The 26274-nt window shown below is 39.7% G+C and overlaps 1 protein-coding gene across 11 annotated transcripts in view; it reads left to right on the plus strand.

Annotated features, from left to right (window-relative positions):
- The window catches only part of KIZ (kizuna centrosomal protein), a 165632-nt gene that overhangs the window by 42481 nt on the left and 96877 nt on the right, over positions 1–26274 (plus strand). For all 11 annotated transcript variants that reach the window (XM_083748621.1, XM_083748611.1, XM_083748612.1 and 8 more), the window contains one exon: positions 18608–18707. In XM_083748621.1, coding sequence (XP_083604747.1) covers positions 18608–18707 — 100 coding nt within the window. The remainder of the gene's footprint in view (positions 1–18607; positions 18708–26274) is intronic.

Consider the following 26274-nt stretch of genomic DNA (forward strand, 5'->3'; position numbering starts at 1 on the left):
AAGAGTATTAGAACTAATTCAAGAGTTTGGTCAAGTAGCAGGATTTAAATTAAATAAGTTTAAAACGAAGGTTTTGGAGAAAAATTTAACAACATTGGAGAAAGTAAAGTTTCAGAGTGAGACAGGGTTAACGGTGGTTAAGAAAGTGAAATATTTGGGGATAAATATGTCATCTAAAAACCTGAATTTATTTAAAGATAATTATGAGAAAACCTGGGCGGAAGTAAAAAAAGACTTAGAAATTTGGTCAAATATGAAGCTTTCCTTGTTGGGTCGAATTTCAGTTATAAAAATGAATGTATTGCCTAGAATGTTGTTTTTGTTCCAAACATTGCAAATAGTGGATAAGATGGATTGTTTTAAGAAATGGCAGAAAGATATTTCTAAGTTTGTCTGGCAGGGCAAGAAGCCTAGAATAAAATTTAAGATATTAACTGATTCGAAAGAAAGGGGCGGATTTGCCCTGCCAGACCTTAAATTGTATTATGAATCAGCAGCTTTTTGCTGGTTGAAAGAATGGCTACTTCTAGAAAATTCTGATGTTTTGGATTTAGAAGGTTATGACAATCTTTTTGGATGGCATGCATACCTGTGGTACGACAAGGTAAAAGTTCATAAAGGTTTTAAAAATCATATTGTCAGAAAAGCATTATTTAATGTCTGGATTAGATATAAAGATTTGCTGGAAAGTAAAACTCCAAGGTGGTTGTCGCCAATGGAGGCAAAAGCTATTAAAAAACTAAACATGGAGGTTAACTGGCCGAGATATTGGGAAATTTTGGAACAAGAAGGAGACAGACTGAAATTGCAAAGTTTTGAGAAGTTAAAAGGGAAAGTGAGAGATTGGCTGCATTATTATCAGATAATAGAAGTTTTTAAATTAGACAGGAAAGTTGGCTTCCAGGTGGAAAAATCAAAACTAGAAACTGAATTGCTAGAACCTAGTACTAAGAACTTGTCAAAAATGTATAACTTGTTGTTGAAATGGAATACACAAGATGAAATGGTTAAATCTGCAATGATTAAATGGGCGCAGGATATCGGTCATGACATAATGTTTGCTGATTGGGAAAAGTTATGGACCACCGGGATGAAATTTACGGCATGTAGTGCCTTGAGAGAAAATATTATGAAAATGATTTATAGGTGGTACATAACCCCAGTCAAGCTTGCAAAAATTTATCATTCGCCCGAGAACAAATGTTGGAAGTGTAAAGAAAGGGAGGGAACATTCTTCCACCTTTGGTGGACGTGCCCAAGGATTAAGGCTTTCTGGGAACTGATCTATAATGAACTGAAAAAAATACTTAGGTACACTTTCCCTAAGAAACCAGAGGCCTTTCTCCTGGGCATAGTCGGCCAATTGGTTGCAAAGAAGGATAGAACCTTTTTTATGTATGCCACAACAGCAGCAAGAATTCTTATAGCAAAGTACTGGAAGACACCAGATTTACCCACCGTGGAAGAGTGGCAGATGAAAGTGATGGACTACATGGGCTTGGCAGAGATGACGAGCAGAATTCGAGACCAGGGAAGAGCAACGGCGGAAGAAGATTGGAAAAAATTTAAAGACTATTTAAAGAAATATTCTAAAATCAGTGAATGCTAGATTGATGTTGAATGAGAAAAATAGGGGTTAATAGCGATAATGGTTAAGTGGAAGAATCTGAACAATTTGTATAATCAATTTGAAAAAAAGGGAGGGACTTGCTAATTAACTATTTTGACATGAGAATGCAGAAAGGGGAGGTATGAGGAAGTCGGGAGAGTAAGGACCATGAAATTAAGAGATTGAAACTATACGTGTTGTATGTTTTCTCTATTGTCTTGTCTTCTTTGTTATGGATGGAAAACTAAATAAAAATCATTTTGAGAAAAAAAAAAGAGAGAGAGAGAGAGAGAGAGAGTCTGAAACAAAGACCGAGACCTAGACTGACTTTTCTTTCCAGTGTCCTCCCCTCTTGTGTCATAGGGTGCTACTACTTTGGAAGGCTCCTGACCTTCAAGGAGGCTTTTTAGGGAAGTGAGGGTCTGCCACTCTTGAATGTGCACTGATATCATTAAGTGCATGTTTTCAAATTATTTTCCACGTAGGGAAAGTAGAATTTTTCATCTCTCTTTACCATTTGATTATTATTCAGCAAGGTGGCTTAAGTTGTCTTTTGCAATGTAAAGTATTTGAAAGATCTGATGGCTTGATATTTCTCCTGCCATTTAAGGGAGCAATCACTTAATGCAGACCAGCTGCCCCTTAATGATACCCTTCTCTTCATCTCCGCCCAGGCAACATAGTACTTGAAATCAGTGTGGTTAAGAAGTGGTTTAATTCTTTTCCATGCATGCTTATTATTGGTAAAGCTCCAATTCTGATCTGTGCTAGTGATTTAAAACTTCAGAGGCTGGAGAGGGTTAACACAAGGCATTATTTGTCTGTATGTGTCCAAATGTGCATGTGACATAGCTTACTGCCATGTGGCTAGAGCTTTAGGTTTGACTCAGTTTGTCTTCTAGCACAAGAATTTGCCGGAAACTTAGGTTGCTTGTAATTATCTGGGGGGAAACTATAGCGGTAAGGGAGACCTTATGGTATTTGAGCATTTTAGATGTTAACAAGAATAGGATGCTGGGCTTCTGGTAGCTGAGTGTAGCTTTTAAGGGGGTGATGAGTAGGGATTTCCTTTAGATTGTTTTAGGAAGCCAAGAAGCTTGCATCCACTTCAACTGCAGCACCACCTAGTGTCCAATAACTGTGCTTCACTGTTTTGGAATGAAATGTGTGTAACTAGATTTTGATGGGAACGGTGTAGGGCAGAGCTTTCCAAACTGTGTCTCGCACACTCCTCCTGAAGCTGGAAAGGGGTTAGTTTAACTTTTGGTTTACTAGTAAAACTGAATTACTGTGCCGCGAAATGGTGCATGTCTAAACAGTGTGTCACTAACATGAAAAGTTTGGAAAGCTCTGGAGTAGGGGAACCGTGGGTAAGAAAATGAGATTCACTGCTAGCTAATATGTCCCTGCTTTGGTTTCTGCATGTTTGGCTTACAGATTCTTGTAGAGATGGTGTTCACAAATCAACCTTCAGAAGACGATAGCAGAGCCTAGCACATTCTTTTTTTTTAAAGAATATTTATTAAAGTTTTCAATAGTAATACAATAAAAATCAAAAAGAAAAAAGGAAAAATAACAAAAATACAAAAATGAAAATAATTAAAAACACACAGAGTTTCCATTACTTATTTTCCATTAACTTATTTCCCAGACCTCCTCATACCTCCCTTTTTTGTATTCCAATTCAAATTGTTAGTTCAGCAAATCCTTATCAATAAATTTTAACCTATTTCTAAACCTTTTTTTCCATATTCTCTTAAAGCATTACAGCTGGAAACCACTTAGTTTCTATCCGACATCATTCTAACATTCATTAATTTTGCAATATTTCTGTAAATAGTCTTTAAATTTCATCCAATCTTCTTCCGCCGACTCTTCTCCCTGGTCTCGGATTCTGCCAGTCATTTCTGCCAATCCCATATAGTCCATCACCTTCATCTGCCATTCTTCCAGAGTGGGTAGATCCTGTGTCTTCCAGTACTTTGCAATGAGTATTCTTGCTGCTGTTGTAGCATACATAAAGAAAGTTCTATCCTTCTTTGGCACCAATTGGCCGACCATGCCCAGGAGAAAGGCCTCTGGTTTCTTCAGGAAGGTATATTTAAATACATTTTTCATTTCATTATAAATCATTTCCCAGAAAGCCTTAATCCTTGGGCACGTCCACCAAAGGTGAAAGAATGTACCTTCATTTTCTTTGCATTTCCAACATTTATTATCGGGCAAATGATAAATTTTTGCAAGCTTGACTGGGGTCATGTACCACCTGTATATCATTTTCATAATATTCTCTCTTAAGGCATTACATGCTGTAAACTTCATACCTGTGGTCCATAACTGTTCCCAGTCAGCAAACATAATGTTATGTCCAACATCTTGTGCCCATTTAATCATAGATCTCACCATTTCATCCTGAGTGTTCCATTTCAACAGCAAGTTATATATCTTTGACAAAATCTTAGTTTTAGGTTCTAACAGCTTTGTTTCTAATTTTGATTTTTCCACCTGGAAGCCAATTTTCTTGTCCAAATTATATGCCTCCATTATCTGGTAATAATGAAGCCAATCTCGCACTTTGTTTTTTAATTTCTCAAAACTCTGCAGTTTCAATCTATCTCCTTCTTGTTCCAAAATTTACCAATATTTTGGCCATTTGGCCTCCATATTGAGCTTTTTCTGAGCTTTTGCTTCCATTGGTGACAACCACCTTGGGGGTTTTAAGGTAAAGGTAAAGGTACCCCTGCCCATACGGGCCAGTCGTGTCCGACTCTAGGGTTGTGCGCCCATCTCACTTAAGAGGCCGGGGGCCAGCGCTGTCCGAAGACACTTCCGGGTCACGTGGCCAGCGTGACAAGCTGCATCTGGCGAGCCAGCGCAGCACACGGAAACACCGTTTACCTTCCCGCTAGTAAGCGGTCCCTATTTATCTACTTGCACCCGGGGGTGCTTTCGAACTGCTAGGTTGGCAGGCGCTGGGACTGAACGCCTGGAGCGCACCCTGCCACGGGGATTCGAACCGCCGACCATGCGATCGGCAAGTCCTAGGCGCTGAGGTTTTACTCACAGCGCCACCCGTGTCCCTTGCGCCACCCGTGTCCCTTATATCTTTTTCCAATTTATTTATTTTCCAATAAATCCTTATATCTTATCCAAACATTAAACAATGCTTTCCTGACAATATGGTTTTTAAATGCTTTATGTGCTTTAACCTTGTCGTACCACAAATATGCATGCCATCCAAAAACATTGTTAAAACCTTCTAAGTCCAAAATGTCTGTGTTCTCAAGAAGCAGCCAGTCTTTCAACCAGCAGAATGCTGCTGATTCTTAATAAAGTTTAAAGTCTGGCAGGGCAAATCCACCCCTTTCCTTTACATCAGTTAATATCTTGAATTTTATTCTGGGCTTCTTGCCCTGCCAGACAAATTTAGAAATATCTTTCTGCCACTTCTTGAAACAATCCATCTTGTCCACAATTTGTAACGTTTGAAACAAAAACAACATTCTAGGCACTACATTCATTTTTATAGCTGCAATTCGACCCAACAAGGAAAGCTTTAAATTTGACCAGATTTCTAAAGCTTTTTTCACTTCCATCCAGCATTTTTCATAGTTATCTTTAAATAAGTTCCCATTTTTAGCTGTCATATTTATCCCCAGGTATTTCACTTTCTTAACCACGGTCAAACCCGTCTCATTCTGAAACCTCTCTCTTTCAATTGATGTTAATTTTTTCTCTAAAACCTTAGTTTTTAACTTGTTCAATTTAAATCATGCCACTTGACCAAATTCATGAATTAGTTCTAAAACCCTTTTAGTACTAGATTCTGGCTCCTGTAACGTCAATACTAAGTCATCTGCAAATGCTCTTAATTTGTACTGTTTAGCTCTGACCTGTATACCTTTAACCAGCTGGTCCCTTCTTTTCAAACTTCTTTTTATTCGTTTTCTATAACCAAACAACAGCAAAGAAAGAAAAAGAAAAATAGCCAACACATACCAAAAAAGAAAAAAGAAAAGAAAAGAAAACATCAACCAAATCAAAACACCTAAACCAACCAAAAAACAAACATTAATTAACAATAAATAACGTTTGACTTCCCTCCATCTCGGTTTTGGGTTATGTGAATTTTAAATCCATTCTGCAGTTTTTCATTTTTTAGCGTAAACACATCGCAAAGGTTATATTAAACCTACTGTGATTTTTATATCTCTAGAATTTGTTTCCATATATGTTATGAATTTAGACCAATTGTCGATAAACCTTGAACCTTTTTGCTGTCTAATGTTCTGCGTCATTTTTGCCAGAACCATATACTCAAATAATTTAATTTGCCAATCTTTAACGGTCGGGGTATTTGGGGTTTTCCAATTTTGTGCTAACAGAATCCTGGCAGCTACAGTTGCATATTGAAACATTATATAATCTTCTTTCTTAATCTCCTCTCCGATCATTCCCAGAAGGAAGGCTTCGGGCTTTTTGACAAAGGTGTATTTAAGTATTTTCTTTAGTTCGTTGTAGATGGAATCCCAAAATTTTTTAACTTCTGCACATTTCCACCACATGTGGTAGAAGCTTCCCTCTTTAGATTTACACTTCCAACACCTTTTGTCGCCAGTCTTATACATTTTTTGCAATTTCACAGGGGTGATGCACCAACGATACATCATCTTTTCCATATTTTCTCTGAGAGCAGTACAGGCTGTAAATTTCATTCCTTTATTCCACAACTTCGTCCATTTTTCAAAATCCAAATTATATCCAATGTCTATTGCCTATTTTACCATAACCTCCTTAACCTCTTTGTCCTTGGTGTCCCACTCTAATAGCTGATTATACATTTTAGATAGCAGTTTAGTTTTACTTTCTATTATCTCTACCTGGAACTTTGATTTTTTCTCATTCATTCCAATCTTTTTATCTTCCTTCCATAAGGCATTAATTTGATGATACTGCAGCCAACCTGTTAATTTGCTTTTTAACTCTTCATAAGATCTAATTTTACATCCTCTTTCTGATCTTTCCAGGAGGTCTTCATAGGTCAATCTCTCACCTTCCATATTTGTTTTTTTGGTAGTTAATATGTCAATAGGGGATAGCCACCAGGGGGTATTTTTTTCCAGTAGTTTTTTGTTCTTTTCCCACGCTTCTAACAATGTTCCTCTGATAATGTGGTTTGAGAAGCCTTTATGCACCTTTTCCTTATTCTGCCAGAGATAAGCATGCCAACCAAATCTTAAATCTAAGCCTTCTAAATCTAGCAGATCTGTGTTTTTTAAAGTGACCCATTCTCTAAGCCAACAAAGGCACGAGGCTTCATAATACAGTCTCAGATTTGGGACCGAGAATCCTCCTCTGTCTTTTCTGTCCATTAGCAGTTTAAATCTAATTCTCGGTCTTTTACCTTGCCATATAAATTTAGAGAGATTTTTTTGACAATTTTTAAATATTGCACTTCCTCTAATCACTGGGACATTTTGGAATAAAAATAGAAGTTTCGGTAATATACACATCTTGGTTGCAGCCATTCTGCCTGACCAGGAGAGTTTTATCCTATTCCAAGTATCTAGTTCCTTTTGGATTTCCTTCCAGGTGTTTGTATAGTTATCAGCCATTAAGTTTATATTTTTCATCGTTAGCCACACTACTAGTTATTTTATCTTTTTTGCTTCTTTGATTCCCGATTGGAGTTCTAGCTGCCTCCTTAGATCTTCTCCCATATTCTTAACCATCATTTTAGTTTTGATTTTATTCAACTTGAAGCCCGCTACTTTCCCAAATTCCTCTAGAAGTGCCAAAACTTTGTCAGTACTCTGTATCGGGTCCTCAACTGATATTACCAGGTCATCCGCGTATGCTTTCAGTTTGAATTCTTTCACCCCAATTCTAATTCCTCGTATCTCAGATTTTTCCTTATCTTATTTGCAATTACTTCCAACACCATTATGAAAAGAAGCGGTGACAAGGGGCATCCTTGTCTCGTACCCTTTGAAATTTCGAATGTGTCAGATAAGTTGTTATTAATAATCAGTTTGGCTCTTTGATTTGAATAAATTGCTTTGATTCCCTCCATGAAAGCACCTTCTATCCCTGCTGTCTCCCAACACTTTAATAGAAATCGCCATGATACATTATCAAATGCTTTTTCTGCATCGATAAAAATCAATGCTGCAGGAATTTCGTTCTTCTTTTCCAAGTATTCAATGATATTTATTATATGCCTAACATTGTCTTTTAATTGTCTATTAGGAAGGAATCCAGCTTGATCCGTATGTATTGCATTTTTTAGGTAATTCTTAAGTCTGTTTGCCATTATCTCAGCGAATATTTTGCAATCGTTGTTAAGAAGTGATATCGGTCTGTAATTTTTTATGTTTAATTTGTCTGAGTCCACTTTAGGTATCAGCATTATGTGAGCATCTTTCCAGGAGTCCGGTATCTTCCCTCCTTGTAGAATATTATTCATTACCTCACATAACACCGGGGCTAAGTATTCTTCGAGGACTTTATAGTATTTGGCCGATAATCCATCTGGACCTGGTGCTTTCCCCAGTTTCGTTCTCTTTATTGCTTCCTGAACTTCATCTACTGTTATGCACTTATTCAGTTGGATTTTCTCTTCCTCCGTTATAGATGTTATTCTGTTATTTTCTAGATATTTTCCTATTTCTATTATGTCTTCTTCTTCTTTCAACCAGCCGGTCCCTTCTAATCATGTTCAGCAAAACCTCCAGGACCGAAATAAAAAGCAATGGGGAAATTGGGCACCCCTGTCGTGTTCCTTTTTCTATCTTGAATTCTTCCGTAACCACATTATTTACAATTAGTTTGGCCTTTTGTTCAGAGTATATTGCACCTATACCATTTTCAAAACCTTGGCCTACCCCCATCCCCTGTAGGTTCTTTTTCATAAAACTCCAAGAGATGTTGTCAAAAGCTTTCTCCGCATCTACAAATATCAGAACTGCTTTAGTGTTTATATTCACTTCTAGCTTTTCCAAAATGTCAATTATGTTCCTCAAGTTGTCAGACAAATGTCTTCCCGGGAGAAAGCCCGCTTGGTCCTTGTGAATCTCTTCCATCAATACTTTTTTCAGTCTCTTGGCCAAAATGTCAGCAAAAATTTTGTAATCCACATTTAATAACGCTATGGGGCGGTAGTTCTTAAGTTGAGTCTTTTCAGTCTCTGTTTTCGGTATAAGTGTGATATACGCCTCTTTCCACGACTCTGGTGCCCTTTTCCCTTCCAAAATTTCATTGCAGACTTCCTTCAAGGGTTGTAATAACCACTCCTTCAAAGATCTATAGTATCTGGAAGTCAGCCCATCCAGTCCTGGAGACTTGCCTAGTTGCATATTTTGGATGGCACCTTCTACTTCCGAGCCTAGCACATTCTTTGGCTGGTCTGTAGCTAGAAGAGTCCTACACTTTGGAAAGTGAAGAATTTTGATGTCAGTGACTAGTACAGAATTAACCATTCCTCATCTTTTTAATTCTATATATAGCTTTCATAATCTTTTGCATAGTTTTTGGTTTTGTTTTTGATTCCTGGGGGAACATTTTTTCAGCCCATATTTTTTTATGGGCAATCCCGTGGGGTGGGGGCACATGCCAGTGGTGGAAGGAGCTATTGGGCAGAGCACTGAATGTAATTTTTGCCCTTTGTCCAGTAGGCTAAATTCTAAACATACTCGCACACCCCTCTCTATGCTCCGCCCTCTCAAGCCAGTGTCATCATCAGAATTCAGGGATATATTCCAGCCAGGCAAAAACACTGAGGGGGTATGTGAGCAAGTCCCAGGGAAGGATGTCTGGAGAAAGAGGGAGAGGAGTGGGTTTGGCTTGGGGGAGGTCCCATAGGTTAGACAGAGAGGCCTGAAGAGCCACATTTGGTTCCTGGGCCTGATTTTCCCCTCCCCTCCCCTGTTCTGCATTATGCTTATTTAAATATGTGTGTTGTTTTGGTTCTAACTCAGCTTGCTTGGTGTTGCATCTATATTAACAAATGTTAATTTTTGTATTATTTTAAATTAGATTATTAATATCCCATCCTCCCACTCTGTGCACAGTGCTTGAGGTGGCTTTGTTGTTGTTGTTTAGTCGTGTCCGACTCTTCGTAACCCCATGGACCAGAGCACGCCAGGCACTCCAGTCTTCCACTGCCTCCCTCATGCTGGTAGCTTCGAGAACACTTTCTAACCATCTCGTCCTCTGTCATCCCCTTCTCCTAGTGCCCTCAATCTTTCCCAGCATCAGGGTCTTTTCCAGGGAGTCTTCTCTTCTCATGAGGTGGCTTACAAAAATATAAAAACCAGAATCCTAAAGCAGTACAGAAATAACAACACAAGCATTCTAAAAACAAGCACTACTACTGCTAAAACAATCAGGATGGCCTTCCTGAATAATAAAAATCTTGGTCTTGATGGAAGACAGAAAAAGAAGGACCCAAATGTATTTCCTGAGGTAGGAAGTTCTTTAACTAGATATAAAGTTCTCTTATACACAGCATCTTGCCTGGGACATTGTTGAGAGTTAAAGAAGAGCCTTTGCAACAGATCTTAGGTAGTGAGCAGGCTGGTATTGGAGCTGGGTTTTGTTTTTATGCCTGACAGCTTTTAGTGTTGTGGATGCAGCTTTGTGGAATCAGGCCTAGATTGAACTTAGGCAAGTGCCTAGCATTTTTGTTATTTGGTAGCTGTTGAATACATCTTTTAAAGAGTACTTTCCTTCAAGATTAACTCAGCCATTTTATATTACATACTATAAGGAATCTGCATAATTTGATGTTTTTAAGATCTATTTTTTAGATAGTTATGGCCTGGCAACTCACAAGATAAGTGCATTTAGCTTGCACATTCAGTTTTATGCACTTGCCTAAAAAATTAAAAAATAGAAAGGGTGTGTGTGTCTGAGGAAAAAGACTGTGGCAGTCCTACCTGCCATTGAACCCAATGTGTATTGACTATATGCAGTCTTGGCTTGGGCACTATTCCCAGAACATAACCCTAGTGTAAGTTAAGAATTGCCTGCATGTACATTTTTTTATATTCCTGTTGTACACTGCTATGGAAACATTTGCTGGGAAGTAGTATATACATATTTAAATGAACACGCATCTAACTTTCCCACAGTTGCCCATGCCCAGAGTGACACACAATAAAGCTAAAATGCAACATCTTATCTGAAAAACCAATTTGTCCCACAACATAACAGAAACAAAAATGTCTTCAATAAACAAATTTTAGCATAAATTCAGTTTCACAGTAAAATCATATGAAATGCAAAAACAGCATTAACCTAACCCAACCCACACAGCTATTCCTGGTCTCCTTGCACCAAGACACCACAGCAGCCTAAATTTAAATAGGGAAAGGTCCCTATAGCTTAGTGGCTGAGCACATGCTTTGCATCCAAAAGCTCCAAATATATCTGAGAAACTCTCCTGTCTGAAACCCTGGAGAGCTCCTGCCAGTCAACGCTGTGACTCTATAAGGCAACTTCACATACCAGGCTAGAATATGCATAGCTGCCTCCCTAATCTCTCCTCCAAGGAGGCCCTGGTAGCAGCCAAGGGGAAATGTTGGGGAGTGGTAATGATGTTAAGGCTTCCCGACCCAGCTTTCTAGTGATGGTCTTATTGAAAGAAGGTAGTCTTTTAAATAGCCTGGACCCAAGCCATTCACTGCAAAACATTTATGAAGATATTGAGAGCTGTTCAACAGTGGAAAAGTCTCCCATGAGAGAAGGTGGACTCTTCTTCCTTGGAGGTTTTAAAGCAAAAGTTGGATGGTCATCTGCCAGGGATGATCTAGTTGAGATTCCTTCATTGAAGGGAGCTGGACTCTCAGAATCCTTTCAAGCTCTACAATTCTATCTAACGAGCATATGTATAAAGGTGATCCAGTTCATTCTGAAACTTATACATAACTAGAAGTATAAGGCTGCATCCACCCCTAGTTCACTAATGGGTGAATTAAATGAACAGCTTTCAGCCCCAAGTAATGCTTAATGAAGAAGTCTTAATAAAACATGGGTCAAAGCACAGATATGAATATGTCTGTTAAGGATCTGAATACCTTTTGAGTTGACAATATTTAAAGATCTTAATTATTCCAGTGAAATTCCATATGACTACTTGGGGTATTTGCCCTCTTTTCCTTGACCTTTGCCCATCCCTTCTATCTACTGCTTCACTATTTCCCCCTTTATTTTCTTCTAAGGGTTCTTACATAAATACTGACATGGTAAGTCATAATCTTGAGTTTAAAAAAGGAAAATGACACACTGCTGCAGTTCATGTGGCACAAATGCTGTGTCTGCTCAGAAGTAAGCCCCACCTAATTAACTTGGGCTTACTCCCAGGAAAGTATGCGTCTAGGATTGGAGCTTGTTCCTTGTGTATTAGTGTATTTACTAGCTTACATTCTAAACTACCAAGTACAGCTGGATGAACATCGGGCTGTAAGATGGTGGTATATAAACGTCTACTAAAATACATATCATGACCAATCAAATAATATACAAATATTGGTTTCTGCCTTATAAAAGAGACAGAATAATAAAACATTAGTAAGCTCATCAGTCATACATGCCACAAAGTGCAATATCTAGAAACACTGGATCAGAAAACCAATGCAGCCTGATCCAAGAATCCACCTCCTCACCATAGCTGTCAACTTTTCCCATTTTTAAAGGGAAAATCCTATTCAGAATAAGGGAATTTCCCTTTAAAAAATGGGAAGCGTTGACAGCTATGCCCCCCCCAAACAAATCTCACTAAAGACAACCAACCAAACGCTAGGCCACCGCCAACCTCTCTCCCCACCAAGGGAATATAACAAGCGAACAGAAAGAGAACCCACACAAGTGACGCTGACACAAAACCCCACACATACAGTAGAAGAGTAGAAGCATTGCCACCCCACTCACCATTCCCCCTCCCCCTTTTTTCTTTCCAGCACTAATGTCTCGCAACAGATGAAACTAATATGTAGAAAACGAAGAAATCTTTAATAAAAATTATTTTTTAGAAAAGGAAAGAAAACCAATGCAGCCAACTGTTCCTAAACAACTGTTTTGGATAGAGAAATGTCCTTTAAAAAATAGAACTACCGTAAGAATCTTTAATAAGTACCATTAAAATCCTGCATGGATGGCTTTGAGGAACTTTGTGCAGAACGCATGGTTTCTCCACTTTTATAGTCTGCCTCTTTTAAGGTTCACTACTCTGTTTGCTCTCAAACTATTTATGCCAAAGTTTAGACTTTAGAGCTCTATGGGAGCTCAGGCTGATTAACTCTGTTTTCAAGGAGACTTCTTGATCATGAGCATTCAAATGATTGAAATACTAATTTTTAGCAGTAGAACATAGGCTTGCATTTCTTAACATCAAATGCCTATATAAGTAATGATTGGAGGTTGGCTGTCTTTGCATGGTACAAAGAATAATCACATGGTTTTGCCCAGAAAAGTAACATATAACTTTACTTTCCTATTCATTAGTGAAGCAACACATAACCAAATGATTAATGCTTAGGACGATGTAAAATGCTTTCTTGTATGAGATATGTCAAATCAGTAATGATAGTGGGTTTGGGGAAATGTTTGCTCAAAGCAGTAACTGGGATGGAGATTTATATGATTGTAAAGATAAGCTGAACTGATCTTTTTTAAGTGTGGTTTGTTGAGCTGAAAGTGAGTCATAGGCCTGGCTGACTCAGGGGCACACCTGTTGCATTAACATTTTTGCAGTTCCTTTGTTGCTTTTCCTTTAGAAAACTGGCGTAAAAATGAATTTAAAATAGTGGAAACATTACAGACACTGGGATAGTTAAACTGTGACCATATGCAAAGCAAACACACATTTGAGCCTGTTAAGATAGGTAACAGTGGTTCAGATGTTAGGTTCAGTGGAATAAAATCTACGTTCAGACGTAGCCCTTAGTACCATAGGGTTATCTTGGATGCTGTACTATATGTTCTAGAGATATTAATTGCCCTTGGATGAATGAGGTAATCTTATCTTCAGAATATATTGTTGAACTGGGGCAGAATTTAGCCTAAGTTCAGCATTTTTAGATCCCCCAATTCCAGTGGAGCTAAGCATGTAGTTAGCTGTCACCACTGAAATCAATGGGGCTTTAGCTTTGACTAAATTTTAGTCCTAACATTTCTACTCAAACACTTTATGGCATTTGGACTTATGTTCTTGTATTGATTTGAAACACTTTAACCCCCTTTTTAGCCAAAAGGTTCCTAGAGCAGCATACTAAAATGAGCAGTAAGACATTATAATGGCAGAACAACCCAAACCTCCTTTGCTGAGGAAATGAATTGAGTGGAGGTTGCATCTGCCCAGCCCTACAGGCCTCCATCAGCCTCCTGCTAGACATCACCTTCAGAGTGATACATGGAGCTCCTCCTTCCACCCTCATCAGATCTCTAGCTTATGAAATCTCTTCCATCCATATGACTATGATATTATAAGCTGAATCTTCTTGATGAGATGACATTAGCAGAGCTGGCCCAGTCATTAGGCAGGGTGAGGCTGCTGCCTCAGGTGACAGAAGCCCCTGCAGATGGCACACGCATTGGGTGTCTTGCCACTTCTGCCAGCGGCACCAATTTTCAGCAAGATCACATTTCACCTGAAATTGTGTGAGATCTTTTGGAGCGTACAAGATCTCACACAAATTTAAGCAAGATTTCACCCAAAATTGGCATGAACTTGCCTGTAATAGGCACCGCTTGTGGCGTCTCTTTGCCAGCAGCAGATGTGTCAAGGCAGGTGGTGGTTGCAGGAACAGGTAGGTGGTGGTGGGAGCGGTGGCAGTGGGAGGACAAGGTTGCACTTCCTGTTTACTCTCAAGCAGCGGAACGAGATGCACCACCCCTGAACATTAATCTTGTTCAACTGCAAATTCCAGTACTAATGAAACTGCAGTGTTAAACAACTAAAACCAGTCATTGCCTGAGTTCCACATTGAACACTCCAGTCCTCACCATACCATTATATATATTGGCATCTCAATGCCAAGGATGAGAGGCATCTGAAGGCATGAAGGACACATTTCAATATGAAAGGAGAAACATTTTGGGGGCTGCCTCCCTGCTTATCATGTTAGAGCAACAGGAGAGCCATGAGCTTCTGAGACTATGTTTAGAGATGTTCTGGTGGCTAACGGTTGCAATCTTTTATTGGCAGGACCAAATTCCACTCTCTAGAGCTCTTGTTCAGTTATTGAGCTGGTTCACAAGTAATATTAAACCACATTTGAAGCATGAGTGCCCTGCTCCTTCTCTGTCTCTGGTTGTGTGGCACAGGAGAATAAAGCTAGGAACAAGCCTGAATCTGATTTATTGTTATGTGTGAACCCAGGGTCACATAGGACCCGATTTGTTTCTTTCCAACCAAACCAGGAGCAGTAAGCCATAAGGAACGTTGGTTACGGCTTGTGGTTTCCCATGTAGTGACAAGGTCTGGCTCATGGGTAGGCAAACTAAGGCCCGGGAGCCGGATCTGGCCCAATCACATTCTAAATCCGGCCCGCGGATGGTCCAGGAATCAGCGTGTTTTTACATGAGTAGAATGTGTGCTTTTATTTAAAATGCATCTCTGGGTTATTTGTGGGGGATAGGAATTTGTCCCCCCCCCCTTTCAAAATATAGTCTGGCCCCCCACAAGGTCTGAGGGACAGTAGACCGGCCCCTGAAAAAGTTTGCTGACCCCTGGTCTGGCTTGTTGCTGCCTTATGCCTTCCTCCATGTGGCACCGTCAGGAGCAGGGGCTGCAAAAGCGCTTGTGCATTTTAAACTGTAAACCAGGCCAAACTTGCGCCAGAGCTTATACTTCTAATTCTGCCTGGCTGAGCCCAGAACATATGTATAAGCAAGCCCAGCCACCATGGACTGGCTTGATGCAGAGGAGTGAGGGGAGGCATCAGCTAGGGAACCCCCAAGGAAAGAAGGCTCAGAGCCCGGGGAGTGGGGGTGGGATGATGATGAGTGATCAGAGGGAGCAGACTGGAGGGAGGAGGTGTTGGAAGCTGAAGAGGTCACAGGAATTAGTGAGCAGGAAGAATTTCTGGCAATGAGCAGTCAAGAATCACAGGCAGAAGCAGAGGCTGGAGAGGAGGGGGGTCAAGAGGCAGAAATGAGGCAAGCTGCTGAAGAAGCCTTCCTGTCCTGCTGCAGCCAGTCCCCCGTCCGTCCCCCCCCCCGCCCCCGGTCTCCCAGAACCCAAAGAGGTATGAAGAGGGCAGAGGAAAGACAGGCAAGATGAAGGTGCATCTGGTTGCTTGGGAAGGAACCAGGGGAGGAGGAACCTTAGAAAGTGGTGGGAAGGTGGGGACCTTTAGCCTCTGGACAAGTTGCTGTGCTCACTGGACCTGAGCTGTTTTGCTTCTTTGAATAAAGAGTTAACTTCAGTGATACCTTGTGAGTTATTGCTGACATGTTCCTGATAGCCTCCTTGAGACCAGCCTTCGGAAGAGGATGAGAATTTGTTCAAGGCAGGCATGGGCGTAGCCAAGGGGGACAGGGAGGCAGCTGCCTCCCATCAAGTAAAACTATAGAAATACTTAACTAACTGACCAAAGACGTTGATTCTGCCCCCCAACAAAAGTCCTCCCCCCCCAACAAAAATCCTGGCTGCGTCCATGGCCAGGGGGGTGCAGTGGGGACAGCTGCCCCCCTAAAATGAGTAAATAAATAGAAATCCTTCTAACTGACCAGTTGCGTCACAGGTAACTTGGGCCTGCCCCCCCCCCAAATAAATCCTGGCTACGCCCATGAAGGCAGGCCCCACCTTTCTACAATGGATGGCAGTGGCCCTCAGTTAAGTTCTCAGTGGGTATCAACTAATGTAGGGTATCAACCGTTATATATACCGTTATTTGGCTGTACTTCTGGCATTGTAGGGTTGTTTTTTATGAAGCTCAATGCTATGCTTGTTGAATCAGAAGTAGGTTCCACACAGTTGGCACCTTAACAATTGTATTTAGGATTGCAGCCTTAAACTCTTCTTAACTGTTTGAGCCCTTGGAAAAAGGTGGGGAAGAAATTTAGGTAAACCTGTGAAGCTGCCCTATACTGAATCAATCCAGCTGCTTCATCTAGCTCAGTATTTATCAACCTGGAAATGGATCTCAAGGTCTCAAGCAGACAATGACAAATTAATCCATTCCACACATGATTTTATGTATACAGGGTGGGGTGGGGGGGTGCTGTGCTGTGCTGTATGGAACAAGCAAAGCTAGACTTCCATGTGAGTATAGATGTTTGCATTAGACCAAAACAATAAAAGGGTGGAAAAAAGTATTTTAAATTTATTCTGTCCATTGGGTTGAATCTAGACTTGCCAGTTCATGAATGGAAGAGTCCTTCTATGAATGGAAATGAGTTTGATCCATTGGAGACTCCCACTTTTCAAATTTAACACTGCAACACCACTCCCCCCTCTGTTCTGAAGGGTCTCCCAACACCCCAGAGGAGGTTTGTAAAGACTGCAGGGTGAGGGAGAAGATGATGTTGGGAAACTGTGTACATGCAGCTACTCACACAGAGTCAGTTAAGGTTTGGCAGACAGCCAGAAGTTCATGTGAAGGAGTAAGTCTGCCTGGTGATAACAGAGACATGGAGGCAGCTCCCTGATTGGTCAAGCTCTCTCAAGGGAATGATAATTAATGGCCTACTAACTGGGATGTGTTAGTTCAGTATTTCAGAGTTCAGAGGTTCAGAGTTCTGTGTGTCAGTGTAGGAGTTGTGAGTTGTGAGTCGTGTCAGAGAGAGCCAGTTAAAGATTTGTGTTCTGTTCCTGTAAATAGTCAACAGTATATAATAAACACCTAACTACAAGTTCCTGATTCCTGCTTCATCTATCCTGTCTGCAGCCAAGTCGCCAATTGCTTCCGTGGATTCTGCGTTTGCTAGGTCTGGCTAAGGTCCTGCAACTCGTCAGAAAGTTGTGAAACACCAAATAGGTTTTGCCAACAGATGAATCTGGAAAACCTGCTTCCCCGCTTCCACCCATGGAGTTCATGGACTCCCACTCACTGCAACTCTGGATCCAACCCATTGTTCCATTAATTTGTATTTTGATTTGTGTGTGTGTGTGTTTTGATTATTTTGGTAAATTTTGTTTACTATAAACTGATTCTCTGAATGTTTGTTCCATAGTGAGTAGCGCGAGACTTGCTTCCTGGGATATTTGCCTAGCTTTATGATCTTCAGGTGTCTTCTCATTGGATGCTTAATAGTGTTTAATATTACAATAGTTGGAACAACAACATCATGATGGCCCCTAATTATCCGTCTGCTGTATGAAAAATTCTGTATAAATGATATTATTTATAATTCCCCCCCCCCCCCGAAAATTATATCCAGAAACAGGTTCAGGATGGCCCAAACACTTATTGCCTGTGTGCTGATCCAGATAGGAATGAGAAACCTTTGACCCTCCAGATGTTGTTGGACTCGGTGGTCAGCGATGGGAGTTGCAGTTCAGCAAATGACTGTGCATTTTTACATGCCAGATTAGTAGCATATTTGTGCCTAGCCTTGTCACCTGAAAGTTATTTTAAAGAGAGTGATTGTGAGCTTGAGAAATTCACAGAATTGTAAAAAGAAAGGAAGTTCATATTAAGACCAGGAGGTGGAGACAATTGTGAACTACAAACAGTATGGATAGAGCAAACTGCACTGAACAGAAGGACAGGAAGCATACAGTGCAAGGGCAGTATAACTTGTCAGATGTTTGAAATTCTGATACAGTAGTTTTGTAGCAATAATTTGATGGAACTGAAGCCAAAAATGTCCTATAAGGTGTTTCGAGATATGAGTTGATGAAAGAGATGTTTTTGTTGTTCATGGAAAATTATTACTTATTTTGCAAAATATATAACACAAAATACATTTCCCTCTGTTGCCTATATAGTATCTGTTTCCACTAGCTTCTGCTAGAAACTAATTAAAGTTTTTTGCTATTTATCCCCCTTATAGCTTTGAAAATTGACAGCAGTAGTTTAAAGGAACAGAAAAGCAATGGAACCAGTTCAGAACCCAGTGCTTCATCTCCGGAAAGAAGAAGCCCTTTGTCAAGGTAAAGTCATTAAAGGCTTTCCTTCCTGAATAGTTTCAACCTAGTGATAAATGCCTCTAGAAAGTTAATGATGCACTGGCAAGAATGTTTTGATGGATGGCCTATGTTTCAGATTTGTGTTTCACTACAACAACTTAAAATTTTGTATACCTTGCAAAATATTTGCATTAAAGCCAGGTATTGTTTTGCAGCTGTTGTTTTCTCATTTTAAGACTCAATTGACATCTCAGTGAACCACAAATTAGCGTGTACAGCTGCTCTCAGTAGGACTACTTAGAGACCAAACAATGGAAGTTGTCAGGAAAAGGGCAGACATAAAACATAAAGTCTTGAAGTGGTGTGTCATCTTCTGGGTGTTGCAGAGATGTAAATGAGCTTCAGCTCAAAACATATTTTTGTATCTTTGTAAAAAAAGTATTTGATACTACATTATTTGTTACTTTCTTCTTTTGTATTTCCAAATTGAGAACATTTAATTAATGTCCTTGGGTTTTTTTCTAAAGAAATGCAATTTATCTTTTTTCAGTTCTTTAAGTAATGTTTTGTTACTTTTTTCTGTTAGCATGACTCAAATGCCTAGCATTCAAGCGATAATAGCAAATGAAGTATGGTAAACAATTGTGGAATTTTACATTGGCTTTAGATTGTTACATGATTATTTGTTAAAGCACTTCCATTGCTTGGTTCTCTTTGTTTCTCCCTTCTTGGAAACACCCGTTTATAATACCTTATATATATGTGTATGTTTGCAGACATAGGGTGAGAATGCTTTTAACTGCTTTAAAATATCCTTGAAGATATATTTTGTTTTATCTTTTAAGGTTCCTAGAATTTGAGAAGAATTGGCCTTGGAACAAAAGTAGTTGGCCAGTATAATGTATAAATAGCATTATAATTCATTACAAAATGTAATAGAAAATGTATTTTATGTCTGATTTTCAGGAGTTGGGGTTGGAAAGTAGTACCTTTAAAATATATTTGTTCAGGTATATTTGTTAACATTTTCTTTTCCTAAGGTAATTGTTATTTGAGGTAATGATATTCTGCAAAAGTAATATCTGTTGCCCAAAAAATTAAAATAGTTTTCAATTAATATTTCTTGTGTAGAAAGAACAAGCAAATGCGTAAACAACACGAACGTTTTCAAGAAGGGATGTTTTGCATTATGATATATGTCAGCAGTTTCTAGCATTTCTGAAATGCTGCTCATACAGTGCAGACTCTGGAGTATCAGTATTATTTCTGTAAATTTGTATGCACGGCAGAAAGATTTTTGGGAAGCATTTATGGCATCATATGATTTTATATCTTTGATCTCAGGAGAAAATACCATTTCTAGTACGGTTTGAATTATTAGGGTTTCTTTTAATGAATAGTGTGCATTTTAGCCTCCTCAATAACTTGGTAATAAAATACTTTTCAAAACCAAATCAGTTAGTAACACTTATAGCTTCACACTTGACATCTATCTTAGAAATATGTTTACAAACACAATGTAGGAATAAAGCGTGAAAGAATGGGAAATTGCTCAGGTGCTTATTTGCAGTTGGGACACAATGAAATTTCTTAGAGGCTGATGTCTAAGGATTCCACTTATTGTACTCACTTCTTGCGCTTTATTGCTTTTACAAGTGGTCTCGAAACTCAGTACTTGAAAATAAACATAACAGTCTAGTACCACTGTGGTACTCCGCCCCCCCCTCGCAGTGTTTAGTCACTGAGCTGATGAGTGGCCTCGAAAAATACCCTGATGGACCTAAATAATAATAAAAAAGGTTTCCTCTGATGTCCTACAGACAATAATTATGATGTGCTAGTTAAGCCCAAACTACAGCTGAGGGATTTTACTTTAAAGCAGAGGCTTGGGCGCAAAAATGCATTTATAGCTCTTTGTCTGGCACCTCATTATGCGTGGGCCTGATTCATTAAGTAATTGGTTTGCAGTTGTTTACATGAGTATTAAGGCTTTCTATTCAGTAGTCTTTGAGAGATACATTGTGCAAATGTTGCATGTTATGAATGCAGAATGAGGGGCAGCGGGCGAGCCCTATTGGCTAAAGACTGCACTCTGTTGAAAAGCAAGAGAAAGAGATTGGGTGCTGCTTTGCATAGCAATGACTTTCTTAATAAGCTTTACAGATTAATACACACAAGCTATAAAAGATGCAAAGAGATACTCTTAGCACATTTATCCATGCTCATCTCACTATTATGGCACTGGAGATGGGAAGAATTGAGTGCTTTCATATTCGCTTTTCTTTTTTCAGTGCAACTTCGGTGCATGAGACTTAATAGAATCCAATGTTTATTGTATTATAAATCATGGGGGAAGTAGGCAGACCTGCAACAGTTTATTATTAAAGATTCTTTCAATGTAAATCTTTTTCCACCATTGTGTGCCCTACAGCAAAATCATTTTGTGGTTGAGTGGGGATGAAAGGCATAATGTACGAAGGAGTGAGTCTTAATAGGAAGCTGCTCTCCGATTGAAGGCCACTTGTTCCCTTTTGTCTGGAGGTGCATGCCGCAGCTTCCTCTTCTCCAGCAAATATTACCCCTTGTATCCTAGCTTAAAATCGCTTTCTCACAAGATTTCTGCAGCTTGATACAAATACGTTTAAACTGAGGTGTGAATTTGTTAATTGATGGATTATATATTCTCAAAGGAATCAAAATAATTATTTTGCAGAATGGGTTTTCTTAGTGTTTTAATCTCTAAACCAAATGGCTGCAGTGCAATGTGTGTGGCATTTTGTAGTTCTGTAGCAATATAGTCAGCCAGCGGAGGTCAGTAGCATTCTATTGTTGCAGTTTTAAGCTAGATGCAATGCCTTTTTCCTTTGGCTTCTTCGCTTTGCAACATTTGATAGTTAAAGAGCTAAATTAGGGACCCAAATGCTGATATATTACACTTGTAAAATAATGTGCACTGTTGACTTTAAGTTGGATTCCAGAAGTAAGCCATTAAGTTGGTTTTCAAATTTACTCCTTAAACAGAAGCTAATTTTAAAAACGTTTTTCTCTTGACTAAATCACTGGTTATCAGTGATGGTTGTTTGCGTTAATGACTTCAAATTGTAATGTTTAAGACATCTATGCAATGAATGTGCCTCTAATAAGCGCCTTGGCTCATTCTTTGCAGACAACCATAATGGCCATTGGGGGTCACTCTTTCTTTGCTAAATTTCAACAGCTTTAATTCTTAGTCTCTTTCTAAACCAGATGTAAATTGTTCAGTATAATCATTGTGGCACTTTATTTCATTCTTCCCTATTGTAATTGTTTGGCTAGGGGAAGGAGTATTTTGTGCACAGATATATCACCAAAACTTAGGAATGTGCCTATTGAAATATTGTGTTTAATTTTATATATGATGCCCATTAGGCATGTCTTTCTTTTTTTAAATACAATTTTATTAAAGCTTTTTCATAATACAATAAGATAAAATAAACTCATCTAAATAAAAAAACAAAAACAGAGAAAGAAAGAGAGAGAGAGAGAGAGAGAGAGAGAGAGAAGAAAACACAGAACTTACTCCCAAAGGTAGCTCTGAACCCTTGTCACCCACAGAAAGTGGTGGACCCTCCCAGCTCTCACCTGGGAGATCTTCTCTTCCTTGCCTCTCACTCAGGGTCCTTCTACCACCCAACCATCACCTTCATGGGAGTATAATCCTTGGTCCCCAAGGGAGGAGACTAAAGAAAAAAAGAAACGAAGAGGGGGGGAAAGGAGAAAGATAAATAAAAGGACTTCTGATTTTCTGTCAGTTAGCTACATAAAATAAATTATTCAAAACATTCACTCTGGGATAACATCCAACTGTTCTGCTTTCTGTTAAGCAATAATTTCCCAATCTCCAGGCCCAGATGTCTCAGATTTGTTTATTTTCCGTTTTCACAGAAAAAGTAAAAAAGTGGTTCTCTAATTATTAGTAGTAAAACAAATGTCAGCAATGGTTTTTCTCTAATCAAGCATATCAGCTTTGCCTACAATAACTTCAACAACCATTCCTCTATACTAAAAAAAAATAAATCTTTCTTATTTTGTCCATGTAAGAGTCTCACTGTGCTCATATATTAAAATGATATTCCATAGTTTTTTCTTGTTATGTATCCATTAATTTGCACCCAGTTCTGTATCTTCCATTCCCATTTCTAGTTGTGTTTACCGTGGTTTTCCATCCATATCTAAAAATTATCTCTTCCATTTATGCTTCTTCCATTCTTTTTCCAAGAAAAGCACCAGAAATTTTGTAGTTTTTCCCCTCTGAGTTCACTCCACCCCTTTCCAGCCCTTTCACTCTCAGCTCTATCAATGCCAAATCAAGATGTCTCTCCACATCTCCATCTCTCAATCCAGGGCTCATTCCGCTCCTCCAGAATCACAACTCCACCATTTGGCTGTTTCATTCCTCCAAACACCTCTGTGAAGGACTATTCCATTTCACCATCTGTTCCCTCCAACTCCACCATTTCACCCTCCTGATCTGCCAATCTTTTATTCATATTATTCTCCAAAGTCTCTGTGTCTGTGTGATTTTGCTTTCCATTTCATTTGTCTCTGGTTTACTTGCATTCCCCATTCCATTTTCCATTTAATCATTCTTAGTTCTAATCAATTTTATTTGCTCATCAAACATTTGCTAAAGGATGCTAACAGTCAGCAGAATGTCCAAAGGTATATTTGCCATACTGATTGTTTTTGATCTTATTAATAATTCAGTCTCATTACATCACCTGTCTCCACCTTAAGATTTTCACAGTCTTATCTCTTACTAAAATAAACACATTCCTTTCCCATGGAGGAAGTATCAAGTGGCAGAGTTACTTTCGATTTCTAAGCAACATTTTCATCAATAAAAAAAATCATTACATGCAGAACCCTTCTATTCATTTAAAACTTTCTTGACTCAAACCATTAAAGCAGGCCTTTCTTCTGCTTTCAGCCCTTTTATGATCAACTTCCCTTCTTATTGAAGTCAGAAAGTAGCTCATGCTCCAAATGTAAATTTCCACTGGCAGACAGATAAATCTCTCTCAGTTATAAATTATAACTGTCTCAGAAATAATTAAGAAAGGAAACCTTTGCAGATCCCATGCCCATCTCGTGGGTGTTGGGTGAGATGTTGATTCTTCAGCTCGTAAGTTGCTTAACTCTGTTTCCAGGAGCTGACAGTTTCTTGGTCTCTTGACACAGAAAACTGCTTTTTCAGAGCATCAGAAGTTATTTCCCTGCTAACTCTTTTCTCTAAAATGAATTTGATAGCCAAGACTTATGTCTGGCTATCATCAATCAGCATGTAATCATCTCCGTCAGCAGCTTGCCGACAAAAGATGCTTAATCTGCCATGATCCTCCCCCGGAAGTTAATAGGCGTTATGTCTGAGGTTCCACCCCTACCCCCCAAGTTTGTTGTTTTGTTGGCTAACTAATGCAAATAATTACTTTGGGTATCTTCCTGTTTCATCTCTTTGACCATATCTCTTGAAGTTCCTTCATCTGTCTTGTCCAAGGACAGGGAGACAGGAAAACTGTTGGACTACAGTTCTCATCAGCCTCAGCTGGCATGGTCAGTGGACAGGGTTTATGGGAGTTGTATTCCAGCAACATCTGGAGAAGCACAGATTCCTATCCCTAATCGAGTCCCTTTCTCCCACTCCTCTCTTGGCCTCTGTGCCTCTCTCCCCCAGTCCTCCACTGATTCTTCTGTACAGGCTGTTGTACAAAAAGATAGAATATAAATTGGGAAGTCCTATATGCAGCTGTAGTTTATTTCCTCTTCCCGATCATGGTCAATAGAAGAAAACATACAACAAAAACAGGGAAGAAAATGCTGCTTTGAAGGCAGTTGAAGTCATCCATGCTGTATGCCTTCCTGATTCCACACACATACCCCCACATATTTCAAGACTGCACCTCTTCCACTTGAGTTTTGTTGCAGTATCTGTATGTGGAGGGCTTGCTTGGAATACTGAGGACCAAATAAAATATGATGGCAAAAGGGATGTGCAGCTGAGGGGTACTGAATGATTCCTTCCCTTATCTTCCTGAGGTTCCTTGCCCTCAGGCATTACTGACCAGTGCAGCTTACCGGTACTTCCAGCATCTGACCAAAGCTGGAAAGAAAAAGGAGTTTTGTTGATGGGGAGGCAGAGTGTCAATAAAGGGTGACAAAAATGCAGAAATGTTGCCCTACTTAAACAAGGGGGGGGGGCTATTAATCAACCTCACAATAGAAATGATCATGGGAGCAGGAAATGATGTGTAAGCTACACAAAATGGGTGCACTACTTCAGACACTGCTTTGAAAAAGCTGGGATACAGTTTGCAGCATGAAAGGCAGATTGGGGAGGGTGGTACATAAAGTACACATGATGTGCAGTTGCATGCTTCTTTTCCTCACTGGTTCTCTCCACCCACCACAAAAAGAGAACACACAGGAGATTAGAATTATGATCAGAGAACCTATAAGAATAGTTGCCTAACTCTTTCCCTGCTGGTTATTTGTGAAGCAGCCGCTTCTCCCATCACTTTTCCCTTCAAGATTTCAATTTCCTGGAAGTGCTTTTTGGGGGGTGGGAGGCAGGGAGAAGACTTATGCAACAACTTAGCCCTGAGGAATTGGACTTAGGTTCATCAAAGTTGAAGATAGATGTGTGAAAAAGAAAATCTTTGAATTGTGCTTCACAAATACGTTTTGTATTAAATCTGGAGTAAACTCACCTAGAAGATATTGTTCTGCAATATTATTCTCTCAATTTTAATTTGCCTTTTCCCATCTTCTTTCTGTGGAGAAATTATTTGTCTTTAATTATGAAACAAGCACAGTGTCAGATTGTGATGTTCTTGATTGTATTTGCTAGTTTCTAAATGTAAGCATTAGCTGTTAGCAGGCTTCTCACCTGTTTTCTCCATCAACTACCGTATTTTTCGCTCTAAAGGACACACCCGACCATGGGACGCACCTTGTTTTAGAGGGGGAAAACAAGAAAAAAATTCTCCCCCTCTCTGCTCAGCGCCCCTTCAACGAAGCAGCAGGAGAAATGGAGCCCCTTCCATTTCTCCTCCCGCTTGGCTGAAGGGGTGCTGCGCAGCTCTCCCTCTCTGCAGAAGCCAGGAGAGTCTTGCTCTCCCGGCTTCAGCAAAAGGAAGCCGAAGCCTCCGGAGCACAGCGGGACCTCCTGCTGCGCTCCAGAGGCTTCAAGCGGCTATCCCTGAAGCCTTCGGAGCGCAGCGCGAGTTCAGCTTCCTTTGGTGGGAACTCGCGCTGCGCTCGGGTTACATACGCTTCAGGTTACAGACTCTGCTAACCCAGAAATAGTGCTTCAGGTTAAGAGCTTTGCTTCAGGTTGAGAACAGAAATTGTGCTCTGGCAGCGCGGCGGCAGCAGGAGGCCCCATTAGCTAAAGTGGTGCTTCAGGTTAAGAACAGTTTCAGGCTAAGTACAGACCTCCGGAACGAATTAAGTACTTAACCTGAGGTACCACTGTACTTTTAATGTGCTTGTACATTTTGGAAAAACCTATATGCCCCACCCTCTGCGGACATCCTCAGCCACAGGCTCAGTA

This window comes from Podarcis gaigeae (genome assembly GCF_964106915.1).
Source record: "Podarcis gaigeae genome assembly, chromosome: 7".
Taxonomy (NCBI): domain Eukaryota; kingdom Metazoa; phylum Chordata; class Lepidosauria; order Squamata; family Lacertidae; genus Podarcis; species Podarcis gaigeae.